The sequence below is a fragment of the Pantherophis guttatus genome, chromosome 16 (genome assembly GCF_059756535.1).
Source record: "Pantherophis guttatus breed Tessera chromosome 16, ASM5975653v1, whole genome shotgun sequence".
Lineage (NCBI taxonomy): Eukaryota > Metazoa > Chordata > Lepidosauria > Squamata > Colubridae > Pantherophis > Pantherophis guttatus.
In genome coordinates this window covers 4336305-4353937 of record NC_142078.1, presented here as the reverse complement: position 1 = coordinate 4353937, position 17633 = coordinate 4336305, and the positions used below count along the sequence as shown (strand labels likewise).

Genomic DNA, 17633 nt, shown 5'->3' with positions numbered 1-17633 from the left:
AACCAACATGGCCCCGTTTTTTGGTTGACTGGAAAAAGGGTGCTGAGTGGCCTTTCTCTCTCCGGCTTCCTCCCACCCTCCACATCTGTGGATTCAGACACCCCCCCCCATACAAGTCTTCGGGGTCCCACCTGCCGCCCCACCCCACCCCTTCTGCTGTTCTTGGTTGCGAGGACAGCACCCAGAGGTGGGATTCAGCAGGTTCTGACCAATTCTGGCGAACCGGTAGCGGAAATTTTGAGTAGTTCGGAGAACCGGTAGTAAAAATTCTGACTGGCCCCGCTCCCGTCTATTCTCTGCCTTCCGAGTCCCAGTTGATCAGGAGGAAATGGGGATTTTGCAGTAACCTTCCCCTGGATTGGGGAGAGAATGGAGATTTTACAGTATCCTTCCCCTGAAGTGGGGTGGGAATGGAGATTTTACAGTATCCTTCCCCTGCCACACCCACCAAGCCATGCCACGCCCACCAAGCCACACCCACAGAACCGGTAGATAAAAAAAATTGAAACCCACTACTGACACCACCCAAGGCAAAGAAAGAACTATTCAGAAATGGACCGTAGCAGAATTACAAAATTTATTGGAATGTCTGAATTCGGCAAGGTAGAACTCCATAAAGACTTCTGGAAGGAGGACAGGAAGGGTGTGGGGGTGGGGGGGGGGCATAGACACTTAAGAGCACTTTTCATGTTTGGGAAGGGCTGGGGAAAAGAAGACCCCCACCCCCATCCTCCCCCAGATCCACTGGCAAACCCAGAAAGCATGCTTGCTTTCCAAGAGGACATCCTCCCAACTCTTTCAAACCACACCACGCAGATCCACAGGACGCACACGGGGAGAGAGAGAGAGAGAGACGGCTGTCCCGAAGTCACACAACGAAGCAGGAAAGGCGTCGGCGTCGAAAACACAAGAGACAAGCCATCACGAGAGAGACCAGCCTTGCAGCATGGAGGAGCAGGGATGGGGGAGCAGAATCGGACCGTGGCCGAGACCTGGGTGGGAAGGCACTCAACAGCTCCGAAGAGGCCGAATTGGAGGGGTTTTTTGGGGATGTGGTGGGGGATGAGGACAAGGAAAGGAAAATGCGCCCCACTGTATCCCCAAACTCTTTTCATCCCTATTCCTTGGGGGTGGGTGTCCCACAATCCATCCCCGGCTTGTCTGCTTAAAGAAAGAGCCCTGAAGCGCTCAGCTAAAAATATTGTAATTTTACCGTCCCTGCCAAGACCGGATGATGTGACTGGACGTTCAGAGCTCTCAAGGAAATGATTCCACCATCACCCCTCCCAAATTTCTTTGCAAAAAAAAATACCCTGGTTTTTAAGCAAAGAGGAACAAAGCTACCAGAAAAAGAAACAGGAAGAGGTTTTGACCTTCGTGGACCAGGGGTTCAACAGGAATCTTGAATTTTGAGAACTACTTAAAATAGACACACATTCATAGGAAACAGACACACACACACACACCGTATCTCTACGAGCAAGTAAGTTCAGGATTTCTTGCAAGCTGGAATGGGTTTTTAAGGAAGGGTTGGAAAATCTCAGGACGCCGGTGAGAATCACTGTTGGATGGATGGTGGCTTTACGGTCAAAATCTGGCCTTTCCTGGACACACACCCTTCCCTGCCACAAAGAAAAAGTCCTCCTGGCTGAGAAATTCATTCGTTAATGAAATTAACACACGGATTTAGGACTCTGGGAAGGGACTCTTATCAAAGACACATGGCAACTGTTCCCTTCACAGGCCGTTGAAAAAAAACGAAGTGCTTCTTGCTGGATGGAGCAACCAATAAAATTAAATGGCTAGGCTAAAAAGAAAAAGGGGAGGAAAAAAAACCCAAGAGAGAGAGAGAATCAGTTAACAATTTCATGCCCTCGAGAGGTTTCCGCTTCACAAGCCTCCGGAGAGGACCCAACTTCGTTAGGATACGGCCCTCAAACTCTCAAGTCACCGTACCGTGGACCGAACGAATGCCGGGGGGGGGGAGAGATGCCATGCGAACTGAACTGAAAACGGAACTAGTTCTGTTAAAACTTTTTGCAAAAAGATCTTGGCTTCTTCCCACTGGGAGATCGAGAAGCAGGATGAGCGGGAAGGAGGAATGATTCCCCATGCGCCTTCCCAAAGTTGCTCGGATCTCCGGATACCCCAAAAGCATCTTCAAGGCCGTGTTTGAGGTGCGGGTGGTACCCGCATTTTCCTTGCAAAAAAAAAATAATAAAATGCATCGGATATGGCAGAGGGAACGGCCCTACTTATGCCTTCCAAGGGGATGCTAATAGGTTTCCCCTTTTTTCGGATGTGCAGCACTCCTGGGACAAAGAAGGGGGGGATGGACCTAGAGGCCGGGGTGGGGTGGGGGAAGAAAGACAGGGCTGCCCCTTTCTCTCCCCCCCTCACACCTACCCACCCACCCATGTTTGGGATCCACCCACTGCAGACTTCCTGCAGCTTCCAAACCATCTCCAAGGGCCGCCCTCCAAAGTTTAAGTAAGTTCCTTTTTCAGGTTTCCCAAAAACCTGGGACAAAAAATAGGGCGGAACTGGTCTGATTCCAGCACGCTGGACAATGAAAGGACGCGGGGTCAAAACCCAGAGGCTGGGGAGAGCCTCCCCTTAATTGTCAACCCCTTCCCCCATCGCCCCAGCCTCCTCCTCCTCCTCCGTCCGTCCGTCCGTCCGTCGGTCGCCCTCAAGTCCGCTTAGCGTGCAGCATTTCAATCAGCAAGTTGTTGCAGGGCACTTCCCCGCCCAGGTGTTTATGATACAGGTACTCTTCGGCCTGCATACTGAGGGCCCGAATGTCGGCCAGCTGGAACAGCAGGTGCCGGAATTTGTCCATGGCGTGGGGATAATGGCAGATGGTGTATTCCATCAGGGCAGCGTTGGCTTTTTCCTGAGCTTCTTTGACCACACTGGAATTTTCCAAGTACTTCACATCTGCAGCCAAAAGGAGAAAACGGGCAAGAGGGGTAGGTGGGTGTCAGTCCAGCCTTCCTTCCTTCCGCCCCCCCCCCTCCCCAGCCAGGAGTTTGGCAAGTCTGCAAACGGCTAAATTTGCAGGCGGAATCAGTCCGTTTGTCACTAATGTAACAACGGCCACGATTCGCTTAGGGCCGTGATGGCAAATCTATGGCACGCGTGGCACAGGTGGCACGCGTAGCCATATCAGTGGGTACGCCAGCTCAGCTCTGGCACGCATGTGCATGCCGGCCACCTGATTTTCAGGCCTTTTGGGCCCACCAGAAGTAGGGAAACAGGCTGTTTTCTGCCTCCGGAGGGCCTGGGGGTAGGTGGGGAAGGCTGTTTACGCCCTCCCCAGATGCATAGAGAGGATCTGGAGCCGGGTGACAAAGAAAAACGGGCCAGGAGCAAGGGGGGAGGGGGGGTTGGGCGGGGCACATAAAATTATGGGTGTGGGCACACGCGTGCGTGAACCTCCCCCGCCCCCCTCCCTTTCCTGGTACGCAATGGCAAAAAGTTTAGCCATCACTGGCTTAGGGCAAGCGGCGGAAATCACGGTCGTAGAGCGAAACTCGCTGGGCGCCCATCCGAGCAGGAGGCCTTGTAACAGCAATCCGTTCAGTGACCGTTCAGACTTACAACGGCGCTGAAAAACGGTGAGCGTTTGTCACACTTTCAAGACCGTTTTGCAGACTCCCTGGGATCGCTTGCAAACGTTGGCGACGGGGTCGTATTTACGACGGCCAGGGAGGGGGGTCGCGTGATCCGCTTTTGCGACCTCCTGACAAGCGAAGTCAATGAGGAAGCCAGATTCACTGAATCACCGGGTTGTTATGAACTGATCGACTGCAGCGATTCGCTTAACGACGGGGATGAGAAAGGTTGTAAAACAAGGCAAAACGCATCTAACCAATGTCTCTGCTTAACGCTGGCTTCTTCTTCTTTTTTTTTTTTAAAGGATTGATCTTCTTTAGATACAAGCCGGGCGGTCTCGGATGCTGCAGTCAATCCTACCCTGAGCAGGAGGGAGGGCGGGTTGGACCGGATGATCTCTTAGGTCCCTCCCGGCTCTGATTATGTCAACCCAGCAAGGGAAAATGTCACAATAGGTAAACAAGGCAATTTCCCTCGCTGCCTGGATTGTCCTCGCCTCCCTGCCAGATGAGGCACCAGATTGCCTTCGCCTCCAAACTCCGGCCGGAGAGATTGTCCTTAATCTGCTTGGCCTCCACAAAGCCGGCAGGCGGCTCAGCCGGCATAGAAACCGTGATCCCCGCTGCCTGGCACAGATGGGCGATCGTGGGTATATTGTGGGCAACGGAGCTTTACGGAGAGCAGAGGCTATGTTGCAGAAAAGCCAGCAAGGTAGCTGGCAGGTGTGCGAGCCACCTGATAAAAACCGGCTTACCTTGGTTCCCATCGCTATTAGTCTCGGTCGGTCATTGTCGGAAACATCCTATTCAGGGTGGATTTGATTTAAATCGAGTTGATTTAAATCACGATTTAAATCACGATTTAAATCACTGGTAAAAAGGCTTGATTTAAAACAGCTCGATTTAAATCATAATTTTTAAAGAGCAACTGTCATCTCTGCTATTCCTTTGACCCACTGTTGACTCACCGATAGTCCCAGTGTTGCAGAATATACAGCCTCCTGCTCCATAACTAAGCTCCGTTTCATGCTGAATAAACTAAATTATTTATGGATCTTAAATAGAAAACTACCTTACGATAGATTTTTTACCCCAAAAGTTTTTTTATTAAAATAAATTCGATAAAAATCAAAAAAATCCGATTTAAATTAAAAAAAAATGCAATTTAAATCAAAAAAATCTGGTTTTTTTTTTGATGTTTTAAAAAAAAATCATTGCTTTTTATCCACCCTGATCCTATTGCACAATTTCAAGTATTTCATAGATGTTTCCAGATAAATTTAATTGTTTGTTTGTTTGTTTGGTCTGGCTCTGGCTCTGCCGAGTTTCCCCAGGCACCTGTTTGAGATGTCCCAAATTTAGTAACAGCAATTAATTATTAATTAATTGATAATTATTTTATTGTCAATTAATACTGCAGCTCTTGATTGGATCGCCATTTCTCTCTTCAAGATGAATAGAATAGAATAAATAGAATCAGAGTTGGAAGGGACCTTGGAGGTCTTCTAGTCCAACCCCCTGCTTAGGCAGGAAACCCTCCACCCCTTCAGACAAAGCGTTATCCAACCTCTTCTTAAAAACTTCCAGTGTTGGAGCATTCACAACTTCTGGTGGCCAGTTGTTCCACTGGTTAATTGTTCTCACTGTCAGGAAATTTCTCCTGAGTTCTAGGTTGCTTCTCTCCTTGATTAGTTTCCATCCGTTGCTTCTTGTCCTGCCCTCAGGTGCTTTGGAGAATAGCTTGACTCCCTCTTCTTTGGGGCAGCCCCTGAGATATTGGAAGACTGCTATCATGTCTCTCCTGGTCCTTCTTTTCATTAAACAAGACATACCCAATTCCTGCAACCGTTCTTCATATGTTTTAGCCTCCAGCCCCCTAATCCTCTTTGTTGCTCTTCTCTGCACTCTTTCTAGTGTCTCAACTTCGTGGCGACCACGTGTGGACTTCAACTCCCAGAATATCCCAGCCTGCCATAGAAATCTGGGAAATGCTTGCCCTGGGGAATTCTGGGAATTGAAGTCCATGCATCTGGAAATATCCGAGGTTGAGAAACGCTTGGATGATGCGCCCTCAGGTCGGTATGAACTCTGAGCCCCTGCAAAGACAGAATGTCTCCAAAAGGATGGAATGGAATGATTGCAATTTGATGGGGTTCCTTGGTGCTCTCTGAGCGGGGTGGTTTCCTTGCAGACATTACATTACCCAACTAGGTATTATCATCAGGGCTGGAAGGGAGAGAGAGAGAGAGAGAGACAGACAGACAGACAGAGAGAGGGGGGAAGGGAGAGGGAGAGAAAGAAGGAGAAGAGAGAGGGAGAGGGAGAGGGGGGGGGAGAGAGAGACAGAGAGAGGGAGAGAGAGGGAGAGGAAGGAAGAAAGAGAGGAAGGGAGAAAGAGAGAGGGAGAGGGAGAAGGAGAAGGAGAGAGGGAGAGAGAGGGGAGAGAGGGGGGAGAGAGACAGAGAGAGGGGGGAAGGGAGAGGGAGAGAGTGAGAGAGAGAGAGAGAGAGAGGAAGGGAGAAAGAGGGAGAGAGAGAGGAGAGAAAGAGGGGGGAGGGAGAAGGAGAGAGGGAGAGAGAGGGGGAGAGGGGGAGAGAGAGAGAGAAAGAGAGGGAGAAAGAGGGAGAGAGAGAGGAAGGGAGAAAGAGGGAGAAAGAGAGAGGGAGGGGGAGAGAGAGGGGGAAGAGAGAGAGGGAGAGAGATGGAGAGAGGGGGGAAGGGAGAGAGAGAGAGAGAGGAAGGGAGAAAGAGAGGGAGAGGGAGAGAGAGAGGGAGAGAGAGAGAGGGAGAGGAAGGGAGAAAGAGAGGGAGAGAGAGGGGGAGAGAGGGGGGAAGGGAGAGTGAGAGAGAGAGAGGAAGGGAGAAAGAGAGAGGTAGAGGGAGAAGGAGAGAGAGAGAGAGAGAGAGCAAAACCCACACCTTTCTAGCACTGGTGATGTTACCTAGTTTGGCTCGTGAAACTTCTGCAAGGAAACCACCCAGCTCAGAGAGCACCGAGGACCCCTCAAATAGCAACCCTGAGCTACAAATATCCTCTTTTATCGGCATTGCAATCTTATTAATTCCTGGGAAATTATTATTAGCATTACTTGGTCTGTTGTGTGGATGTTTGGGTGGTTTAGGGGTGGGGGATTTATGGTGGGGGGTGGGGGTGTTTAGGGATTGTTCTCTGTGTTGGACCTGGTCTTTGGGTGTTAAGTGAATTTCGTTGTATGGAATATACAGTTTTGTTGTATGGATATATCACGAAATGACAATAATGTTGTTGTTATCATCATCATCATCATCATCATCATCATCATCATCATCATCATCATCATCATCATCATGATGTCTCCAGGAGCCTCACCCTGCCCCCCCAAAACAGGGACATCTCTGGCACCTCTACCTTTCCTGAAAGACCTTTGACTGGGAGAAGGAATGGTCAGGCCACGCCCTACTCAATTCCAGAATGGGCAATTCCCACCTCTTCCCCTCCACTGAACGTGCGCAAATGGACGGCGTGAGGGTGGGGGATAATAGAAAGTCACAGGTGTGTGTGTGTGTGTGTGAAAACAAAGAACCTTCCCTCCCATTCACCAGAAAGCACGCATCTTGGCTAAATGTCAGCTCTCTTTCTTTCTTTCTTTTCCTCTCTCTCTCCCTTCCCCGTGTGTCTCTTCCTTCCTCTCTCTCTCTCTCTCCCTCTTTCTCTTTCTCTCTCCCTCTCTCCCTCTCACTCCCTTCCTCTCTTTCTCTCTCTCTCTCCCTTCCTCTCTATCTCTCTCTCACTCTCTCTCTGTCTCTCTCTCTCACTCACTCACTCTCAACTCTCCCTCTCGCCCTTCCTCTCTCTTTCTCTCTCTCTCACTCTCTCTCTCTCACTCACTCTCAACTCTCCCTCTCTCCCTTCCTCTCTCTCCCTCTCTCCCTTCCTCTCTCTTTCTTTCTCTCTCTCTCCCTTCCTCTCTCTCTCTCTCTCTCTCTCACTCACTCTCAACTCTCACTCTCTCCCTTCCTCTCTCTCCCTTCCTCTCTCTCCCTCTCTCCCTTCCTCTCTCTTTCTTTCTCTCTCTCTCTCCCTTCCTCTCTCTCTCTCTCTCTCACTCACTCTCAACTCTCACTCTCTCCCTTCCTCTCTCTCTATCTCTCTCACTCTCTCTCTCTCTCACTCACTCTCAACTCTCCCTCTCTCCCTTCCTCTCTCTCCCTTCCTCTCTCTCCCTCTCTCCCTTCCTCTCTCTTTCTTTCTCTCTCTCTCTCCCTTCCTCTCTCTCTCTCTCTCTCTCTCTCTCACTCTCAACTCTCACTCTCTCCCTTCCTCTTTCTCTATCTCTCTCACTCTCTCTCTCTCTCACTCACTCTCAACTCTCCCTCTCCCTTCCTCTCTCCCTTCCTCTCCCTTCCTCTCTCTCTCTCTCTCTCCCTTCCTCCCTCTCTCTCTCCCTTCCTCTCTCTCTCTCTCCCTTCCTCTCTCTCTCTTTCTCTCTCACTCTCTCTCTCCGCTGCGCTGGGCGTGACAATAGCAGGTTCGTGGCGATGAACTCACCTGGTTTGGAGAAGGCACCCTATTCACAGTTTAATTGAATATTTGAATAATCTTTTCATTCCTGCGGGAGACGGAGCATAAAGAATGCCATTCCCCATCCCCAGCTCAGCTCCCTCCGTCCTGCGACAAAAGCCCCAGTCCCTGGCGAAGAAGGGAGGGGGGGGGAAACCACTGGAAAGGGATGAGATGTGGGGGGGGGGGGAAGAGACTATTTCTATGCTCTCAAGTGTTCCTCTCATTCACAGTTGCCTTTGTTTGCCGGAGGCTTCTGATAAATTGCCATCGCTTATGGGAATGCAGCCCGCAATAAAAAGCCGTTTTCTCGCTCTGCTCCCCCCTTCGTTTGGAGTGGCTGCTGGGAGAATGGAAGTCAGTCGCCCGTACGAAGATGCAGGGTAGGTCAATCCATTAAGGCTCTATTAAACCCCTCTGGAGAACAAAGCTAACCTGTGCCGTCCTCATAAATATTGCTGCTTAGAGAAGCCCTAATTTTAATTAAACCTCTTTAGCTACTCAGGAAGAGGGAACAAGGAGAAGAAGAAGAAAAAAAGAGAGAGAGAGAGAGAGAGAGAAATCTATTTACGACTCGAAATGGCAAGCCTCTTGTGCACATGTGTGCAGGGAGGCGCACGGATTGTGCCACGGGGAGAGGAGGGGGGCGGAGAGGTGGAAAATTCTCTGGCAGAGCGCAATTACAGCCGGGGACACATAATAGGGGAGGTGGGCTGGGTGCAGCGGAACCCCAAGGAAGGCAAAAGGCCAGGACAGGCCCTGACGGATAAGACTCGCATACAGGACCGAGGAAGGGAGGTACACACGGATCCCTCCAGCTCTAGTCATTTTAACGCAATGCGGAGGGAGCGGGAAATGATAGTTCTACGGTGTGGAAAAGATGAGTGTTGAGACCCTAGAAAAAGTGTAGAGAAGAGCAACCAAGATGATGAGGGGACCGGAGGCTAAAACATACGATGAACGGTTGCAAGAACTGGGCATGGCTAATCTAGTGAAGAGAAGGACCAGGGGAGACAGGAGAGCATCTTCCAGTATTTGAGGGGCTGCCCCAGAGAGGAGGGGGCCAAGCTAGTTTCCAAAGGCCAGACAAGGAATAATGGATGGAAACTGACCAAGGAGAGATTCCAATTTAGAAATAAGGAGAAATTTTCTGACAGGGAGAACAATCAACCCATGGAACAGAAGTTGCCTTCGGAAGTTGTGGGAGCTTCATCCCTGGAGGCTTTTAAGAAGTGACTGGACTGCCATCGGTCAGAAATGGTGTTGCTTGGGAGATGGGGGATGTTGGACTAAATGTCCTATAAAGTCCCTTCCAACTCTGTTAATCTGATGCTTCGTTGGAGAATGTTAAGATGGCCTTCAGAAGCTGGATGAGGTCAAGAGGTTGGTGGCACGTATGGACCAGCCGGACACGTTCACAACATCTAGGAGATGTTGACATGTTCATGAGATGTTCATGTCAACACAACATCTACAAGAGGTGGCTGTTGAGCGTCCCTCTCCATCGGAGGTCTGCTTGCTAGGATTCCGGTGGTGGCCTTCCATAAGTCACCTTCAGAAGTTGGAGATGTTGCTGGGCTCTCCCTTCGCAAATGGGTTCTAGGCTGGCAGATCCACACCTCAGTGGGTGACAAGTCCACCCAGCCAGGCAGGGAAGGAAATGGAACAAGCCAACCAGAGTTTGCTGACATCATAGGTTATGATGCTTGGTTACACAATGGAGTAAAAAGGAGAGACAGATAAGCCTAGATCCGGGCCCAGGGATCTTCTCCTTTGTCCACCAAGAAATACCTGTCCCAGAAGTGAGCATACCTGGAACATCATACCTGGAACAGTTGGAGCAGAAACAATGCAGGTGGAATGAAGCCTACAAATGGAGCGAAATTTGATTTTGGCATCGGAGAAGTTGGACAGCTCTTCCCAAAAAAATTATCTAGGAAGAGTTTCGTCTCCTGTTATTAGAGCCACAGATATTTTTGGCCAAGTGGGGAGATGGGCACATCAAGAGGAGCTGGACTGAAGTCTCGGGGAGGGGGCTTTTTCATCCAGATAGCAATAACATTTAGATTTATATACCACTTTACAGTGCTTCACAGCCCTCTCTAAGCGGTTTACAGAGTCAGCATATTGCCCCCAACAATCTGGGTCCTCCTTTGAACCCACCTCAGAAGGATGGAAGCCCGAGTCAACTTTGAGCCTGGTGAGATTCGAACTGCCAAATTGCAGGCAGCCGGCAGTCAGCAGAAGTAGCCTGGAGTACCGCACTCTAACCACTGCGCCACCGTGGCTCACGGACAGTTGTGGGACAGGACTTTGGGGATCCTGCTCCCCACAGTTCCATCCCATGGTTCCTGAACATCTGTTGTGCAGAGGTTTTTCAATTGATCTCCACCGTTCCCATCGTGGGGTCCCCAGGACTGCCCTCCCCTCTCTCCCATCCCCACTCCTTCCCACTCACCGAGGCTAAAGAGAATCAGGAATTTCAAGCAGACGAATTCTTGCCGATCTATTTGGAGGGAGTGCAGGTTCAGCACCAGCTCCTGAGCTCTCAGCACCAAGTTGTTCAGGATAGATCCTGCCTGGGTGGCAAGGGTCGACATGTCCACCTAGAAAGGAGGGGGAGAAGGGGAGAGAAAGGACGTCCATGCCGGGTCTTCTCCTGTGGTTCCCCCACCCCAGAATGATGAAAGGGTGCAAAGGACACCTCCAAATCTGTTTGGGCTGGACCCCTCAATCCGTCTGAGATCAGAGCACACCTGGCCACCCTACCAGGGATGAAATGCTACCGGTTCAGACCGGTTCGGGCAAACCGGTAATAAAAAATGCTACCAGTTCGGGCGAACCGGTATTTCCGATGATCAGCTGGGTGACGATTAGCTGTGACGCGCAATGCACTCGGTAGCAGGCTCACAGAACCGGTAGCAGACTTCAGAGGATTTCACCACTGCACCCTACCTGGCGATGCAGTGGGGGCTGTTCTCAAGGTAAAATCAGGCAGGATTGGGGCTTCACCATTTAACGAGGATTAAATGCAATAAGATGGGGGTTATTTTGTCTGCCCCCCCCCCGAGACAAAAGCGTAAAATGAGCCGGCAGGGCTTCTCCACCTGTCCTGAGCCTCCATTTCCCCATTCGTACCTCCTGGCCTGTCACCAACACCAAGCTGTGCTCTTTCCCGTACTGGACTTGGCGGAAAATGTGGTCGAACACCAGCAGCTCGCTCCAGCAGTTCTGAAGAAGTTTCATCTGGTCCCCAACCTAGAAGGAAAAACAGGATTTGACAGAAATCGAGGTGTCAAACCTGGTGCATCAGGGTTGTGTTTGACCTCGGGGAGGGCATGACCAGCTCGACGTCACTTGTGTCCGGGGCGCCTATGGCAGCCGGAGCACTCTGCCAGCGAAAAAGGGCTCCCGAGCTCCGTTTTCAGCTGCGATAGCCTCCTGCAACCTTCTGCCAGGGAAAACGGAGTTTGGGAGGGCCACCCATGGCCCTTGTGAGCTCTGTTTTCAGCTACGACGGCCTCCTGCTCCATTTTCGGCTGCGATAGCCTCCTGCAATCCTCTGCCAGTGAAAACGGAGCTCGGGAAGCCTCCCGAAATCCATTTTCGCTGGTAGACGCACCGCGGGCCGGTCCTTTGCTGTTTCCAGGGCAGCCCTGTGGGCCAGATCTGAGCATCCCAGGTGCTGTAGCCCATCTCACCCTGCAAGAGGGGGGGATCAGCCTGTTTTAGAAGCCACCTCATAATCCTTTGAAGATAACATGGCTTTGGAGCAATGGTGGTATACCACCATTGCGCGAGCTGCACTGGCTCCCGGTGGTCTTCCGGGTGCGCTTCAAGGTTTTGGTCACCACCTTTAGAGCGCTCCATGGCTTAGGACCTGGTTATTTACGGGACCGCTTACTACCACAAGCAGCCTCCCACTGGCCGGTACGCTCTCATAGAGAGGGGCTCCTCCGGGTGCCGTCAGCTAAACAATGTTGACTGGCAGCCCCCAGGGGGAGGGCCTTCTCTGTGGGGGCACCCACTATCTGGAACGAGCTCCCCCAGAGATACGGAGGATCCCGGATCTGCGCACTTTCCGCCGTGCTCTTAAGACTCTCCTATTCCAGCAAGCCGGCCTGGCCTAATTTTCTCCCCTGTTTTAAAATTCTTTTACATCGAAATTTTAATCTGTTTTAAATTATTGGGATTTTTTAATTGTCTCGGGCTAAATTATTTAATCTGGTTTTAATTATGTTTTTTAACTTTGGTATCTATGTATTTTATTTTGTGCCTGTTCACCGCCCTGAGTCCTTCGGGAGTAGGGCGGTATATAAATCTAATAAAACAAACAAACAAAACAAACAAACCCCTGTTCTGGAGGGCTCCCGCTAGATCCCAAAGCTACTCAGACACAACCTGGTTAGTCCTATCGGACAGGGGTCCCCAACCTTTCAGACCTCAGGGACCACTAAATTCATCATTTTAAATCCCGCGGACCACTAATACGATCTGCCTAATGAATGGCTGGGTGGGCGTGGCAAGATGGTCATGTGACTGGGTGGGCGTGGCCAAATCGATGTTACTCACATCGAGGGGCACCTTGCCAGCCTCTAATCGCCACTCCTCGCCTGCCCGCCTGGGCTCCTTAGGGCCCCAACAGGAAGCAGTTGTTGGAGCTAAGCAGCCACTACGAGAAAGAGTTGGCAAAAGAGCTCAGTTCAGATTGGATCTGGCCGAGAAGGAGGCTCAGCAGAAGCACCTCACTGAGGACTAGGAGCATAGGCTTTCCAAGCAGAGGGAAGACCTGCGGGAGTGCAAGGCCAGGTACCGGCGCCTGGAGGCTCAACGGGCTGAGATGGTCAGCCAGTTCCAGGCCATGATGCAGTCCCACTGGAACGAGGCCCTCCGGCTCTTTGCCACCAGCGGCTCTTCCCTCCAGCCTTCGCCCAAAGCCCCACACCAGGAGGCCGAAGCAGACCCCGAGTCGGAATTTCTGCCCCCCTCCGACCCACACAAGAAGACCCCGAAAGGGGAGACTCTCTGCAGCAACACAAACGTTCATTGCACGTATCCGGCCCAGGGGCCGTAATTTGAGGACCCCTGATTTAGTGCAATATTTAAAAATGCAAATAATTGTTCTGTGGACCACCAAAATTTTCTCGCCAGTTGGTGACCGCTGCTATAGGACATATACCCCAGCTGAACCCATGGACTCAGCGTCAGGGAACATAGAAAAATAAAGATGGAAGGGGCCTCAGAGGTCTTCTAGTCCAACCTCTCGCTCAAGCAGGAAGACCCTGTGTCATTTCAGACAAATGGTTGCCCTAGTTAGCCTGACTAAGGGGACTCAGTGGCGAAGACGCTGAGCTTGTCGATCAGAAAGGTTGGCAGTTCGGTGGTTCGAATCCCTAGTAGTGCGTGAGCAGGGGGTTGGACTAGATGACCTCCAAGGTCCCTTCCAACTCTACTGTTACTGTCTCTTTTTGAAAGCCATCAGATGAAACACCTACAACTTCCGGAGGGAAGCCGTTCCACTGATTCATTGTTCTCACTGTCAGGAAATTCCTCCTTAGTTCTAAGTTGCTTCTCTCCTTGATGAGTTTCCACCCGTTGCTTCTTCTCCTGCCTTCTGGTGCTTTGGAGAATAGCTTGACTCCCTCTTCTTTGGGGCAGCCCCAGAGATATCGGAAGACTGCTACCATGTCTCCCCTCGTCCTTCTTTTCATCAGACTACAAATACCCAGTTCCTGCAACCGTTCTTCATATGTTTTTAGTCTCCAGGCCCCTAATCATCTTTGTTGCTCTTCTCTGCACTCTTTCCAGAGTCTCAACATCTTTTCTGTATGGTGGTGGCCAGTAATCTCCTGTTAGCAAAAACTATGTTTTGCCAGACAAACCCGGCGAAAGCAACTGAAACCACCTTTGAGAAGGAAAAAAAAAAACCAGGTTTGTAAACTAAGTTATCACTTCCCCATCAGTGGGGAGGGGAGGGGAGGGGAGAACCTCTTAGAATCGGCTACCCGTCGTATGATTCATCCTCAAGCGCACAACCACAAGAAGAAGAAGAAGAAGAAGAAGAAGAAGAAGAAGAAGAAGAAGAAGAAGAAGAAGAAGAAGAAGAAGAAGAAGAAGAAGAAGAAGGGGAGGAGGAGGAGGAATAGGAGAAGAAATAGAAGAGGAGGAGGAAGAAGAAGAGATGGAAGAGGAGGAGGAGAAATAGAAGAAGAAGAAGAAGAAGAAGAAGAAGAAGAAGAAGAAGAAGAAGAAGAAGAAGAAGAAGAAGAAGAAGAAGAAGAAGAAGAATGGGGAGAAGGAGGAGGAAGAAGAAGGGGAGGAGGAGGAGAAGGAATAGAAGAAGAAATAGAAGAGGAAGAGGAGGAGGAGGAAGAAGAAGAATGGGGAGGAGGAAGAAGAAGAGATGGAGGAGGAGGAGGAGGAGGAGGAGGAGGAGGAGAAGAAGAAGAAGAAGAAGAAGAAGAAGAAGAAGAAGAAGAAGAAGAAGAAGAAGAAGAAGAATGGGGAGAAGGAGGAGGAAGAAGAAGGGGAGGAGGAGGAGAAGGAATAGAAGAAGAAATAGAAGAGGAAGAGGAGGAGGAGGAAGAAGAAGAAGAATGGGGAGGAGGAAGAAGAAGAGATGGAGGAGGAGGAGGAGGAGGAGGAGGAGGAGGAGGAGGAGGAGAAGAAGAAGAAGACGAAGAAGAAGAAGAAGAAGAAGAAGAAGAAGAAGAAGAAGAAGAAGAAGAAGAAGAAGAAGAAGAAGAAGAAGAAGAAGAATGGGGAGAAGGAGGAGGATGAAGAAGAGGAGGAGGAGGAGAAATAGAAGAAGAAGAAGGACGAGAAGGAGAAGGAGAAGGAGAAGGAGAAGAAGAAGAAGAATGGGGAGGAGGAGGAGAAATAGAAGAAGATGAAGAGGAAGGAGATAAGGAGGAGGAGGAGGAGGAGGAGGAGGAGGAGGAGGAGGAGGAGGAGGAGGAGGAGGAGGAGGAGGAGGAGGGGGGATGCGGAGAGAAGCTGGTTCGATCCTGCAATTTAAAACCAACTCCTACAAAGGAGAGGGACCACTGTTAGCTGCCTGTGCAAAAGGCCACTTTTTATTCCAAAGCTTTGACGTTTGCGTCTAATCTAGCATGGATTTCCTAGAAGATCCATGTCTGTCTGCATTTGTAGGGCAACAAGTACAGATAGTCCTTGACTCACAACCACAACTGCGTCCAAAGTTTCTGTTGCTAAGCGAGACATTTGCTAGGCGAGTTTTGCCCCGTTTTATGACATTTTCTTGCCAGGTTTGTTCATTGGAATCGCCGCGGTTGTTAAGTTAGTAACCCCGTCATTAAGTGAATCCGGCTTCCCTTTTTGACTTTGCTCGTCGGAAGGTCGCCAAAGGGGAATCACGTGACCCTGGGACACTGACCGTCATAAATATGGGCCCTTTGCCAAGCATCTGAATTTTCATCACATGACCTTGGGGAATGCTACAATGGTCCTGTGAAAAACGTCTTTTCACTTTTATTTTTCCGCATTTGCTTTTTCCCCGGTGCCGTTGTACGGTCGCTAAATGAACTACCATGTTTCCCTGGAAATAAGACCAGATCTTATATTAATTTTTGCTCCAAAAGACGCATTAGGGTTTATTTTCTGGTTACGGCTTATTTTAGGGGGAAATACGGGTACTAAATGCATCCATCTGGCTGACGATCTTAACTGGGGCTTATTTGGGGGGCAGGGCTTATATTACAAGCATCCTGAAAAATCATGCTAGGACTTATTTTCCGATTAGGTCTTATTTTGGGGAAAATACGGTACTAAATGCTTCCATCTGGCTGACAATCTTAACTGGGGCTTATTTTGGGAGTAGGGCTTATATTACGAGCATCCTGAAAAATCATGCTAGGACTTATTTTCCCGTTGGCTCTTATTTTTGGGAAATACGGTACTAAATGCATCCATCTGGCTTATTTTCCGATTAGGTCTTATTTTGGGGGAAATACGGTACTAAATGCATCCATCTGGCTGACAATCTTAACTGGGGCTTATTTTGGGGGTAGGGCTTATATTACGGGCATCCTGAAAAATCATGCTAGGACTTATTTTCCCGTTGGCTCTTATTTTTGGGAAATACGGTACTAAATGCATCCATCTGGCTTATTTTCCGATTAGGTCTTATTTTGGAGAAAATACAGTACTAAATGCGTCCATCTGGCTGACAATCTTAACTGGGGCTTATTTTGGGGGTAGGGCTTATATTACGAGCATCCTGAAAAATCATGCTAGGACTTATTTTCCCGTTGGCTCTTATTTTTGGGAAATACGGTACTAAATGCATCCATCTGGCTTATTTTCCGGTTGGGTCTTATTTTGGGGGAAATATGGTACTAAATGCATCCGTCTGGCTGACAATCTTAACTGGGGCTTATTTTGGGAGTAGGCTTATATTACGAGCATCCTGAAAAATCATGCTAGGACTTATTTTCTGGTTGGGTCTTATTTTCAGGGATACAAGGTACCTGTAACATCTTGAAGCCATGGGATCTCATAAAATGGTTGAAAAGTCCGACCGTGGTAGGAAAAGGGTCTTTTTTTTCCTGTATTCAAGTTGGGTTTGACGTTTTGCGGGGAAAGAGAAACCTAGCGGGGGTCAGTCCGAGATCAGAGATAAAGATAAGTAAGGCACAAGATCCTTAAGACAGCAATCAGTAGTCCAGAGGGGCTATTTAGAGGTGAAAATTGTTTCCAGGCTGGCTAACAAGGCCATTTCATCTGGGGTTGGGGGGTGGAGGGGAGGAGGGATTTCCAGAAATTTCTAAGAGAAGAAGGAATGCCCTAAGTGTATAATTAAAGAAAAGTTCCAGTTTGCGCAAAGATTAGAGGCGCATCAAATTCACCTCTTACATTTAGATTGGATTTCTGAGCTGGGATTCAAGGCAAGGGGGCTGAGTGTGTGTGTTTGTGTGTTGTATAGGTGGTGTGTATTGTGTGCATATGCATTTCTTTTCATTGTTGCTGCTTCCTTTGCAGACGAGCCAAAATATGAAACCAGACGCATTTTTGCAAGTCTACCAACAAAATTCAAAATTGCAGAGCCCGGCTCTCTACGAATGCCGGGTGCACAAATATTCCCTTTATCTCACACACACATACACAAACACACCACAATCCCAGGGATGAATGCGGGTGGGCGTTTCACCCAGGATGCCACAATTACATTGTAGGGAAAGTTTAGGTGTGCACGCAATTATTTGGTGAAGATGGAAGCTGTCACTTGGACAGTCTGTGAAAGGGTGGGGAAAAGAGACAATCCCATTTCTTCACAAGTCAGAAGGTGGGCCCTTCAAGTGCCAGGGTGATGGACCCCACCCTTTCCTCCCCAAACCCACCCTGCACCTCCCCCTCTCCAAGCCTTGCATCACACCGGAAACCTTCATCCAGCTGAATGATGGCCGGCTAGTAAATTTGATAAATCAATAAATGAATAAAGAAATAAAGAAGCCTAG

At 49.5% G+C, this 17633-nt stretch overlaps 1 protein-coding gene across 2 annotated transcripts in view; it reads right to left on the bottom strand.

Annotated features, from left to right (window-relative positions):
- Nucleotides 1-555: 555 nt before the first annotated feature.
- The window catches only part of NR5A1 (nuclear receptor subfamily 5 group A member 1), a 47013-nt gene continuing 29935 nt past the window's right edge, over nt 556-17633 (bottom strand). The window contains exons 5-7 of one of the 2 annotated variants that reach the window (XM_087879882.1): nt 11296-11415; nt 10616-10763; nt 556-2940 (exon numbers count right to left, since the gene is read on the bottom strand). In XM_087879882.1, coding sequence (XP_087736008.1) covers nt 2693-2940; nt 10616-10763; nt 11296-11415 — 516 coding nt within the window. In that variant the 3' untranslated portion in view covers nt 556-2692. Of the gene's footprint in view, nt 2941-10320; nt 10517-10615; nt 10764-11295; nt 11416-17633 lie in introns of those variants that run through there. The other variant, XM_087879883.1, reaches the window with a different exon arrangement.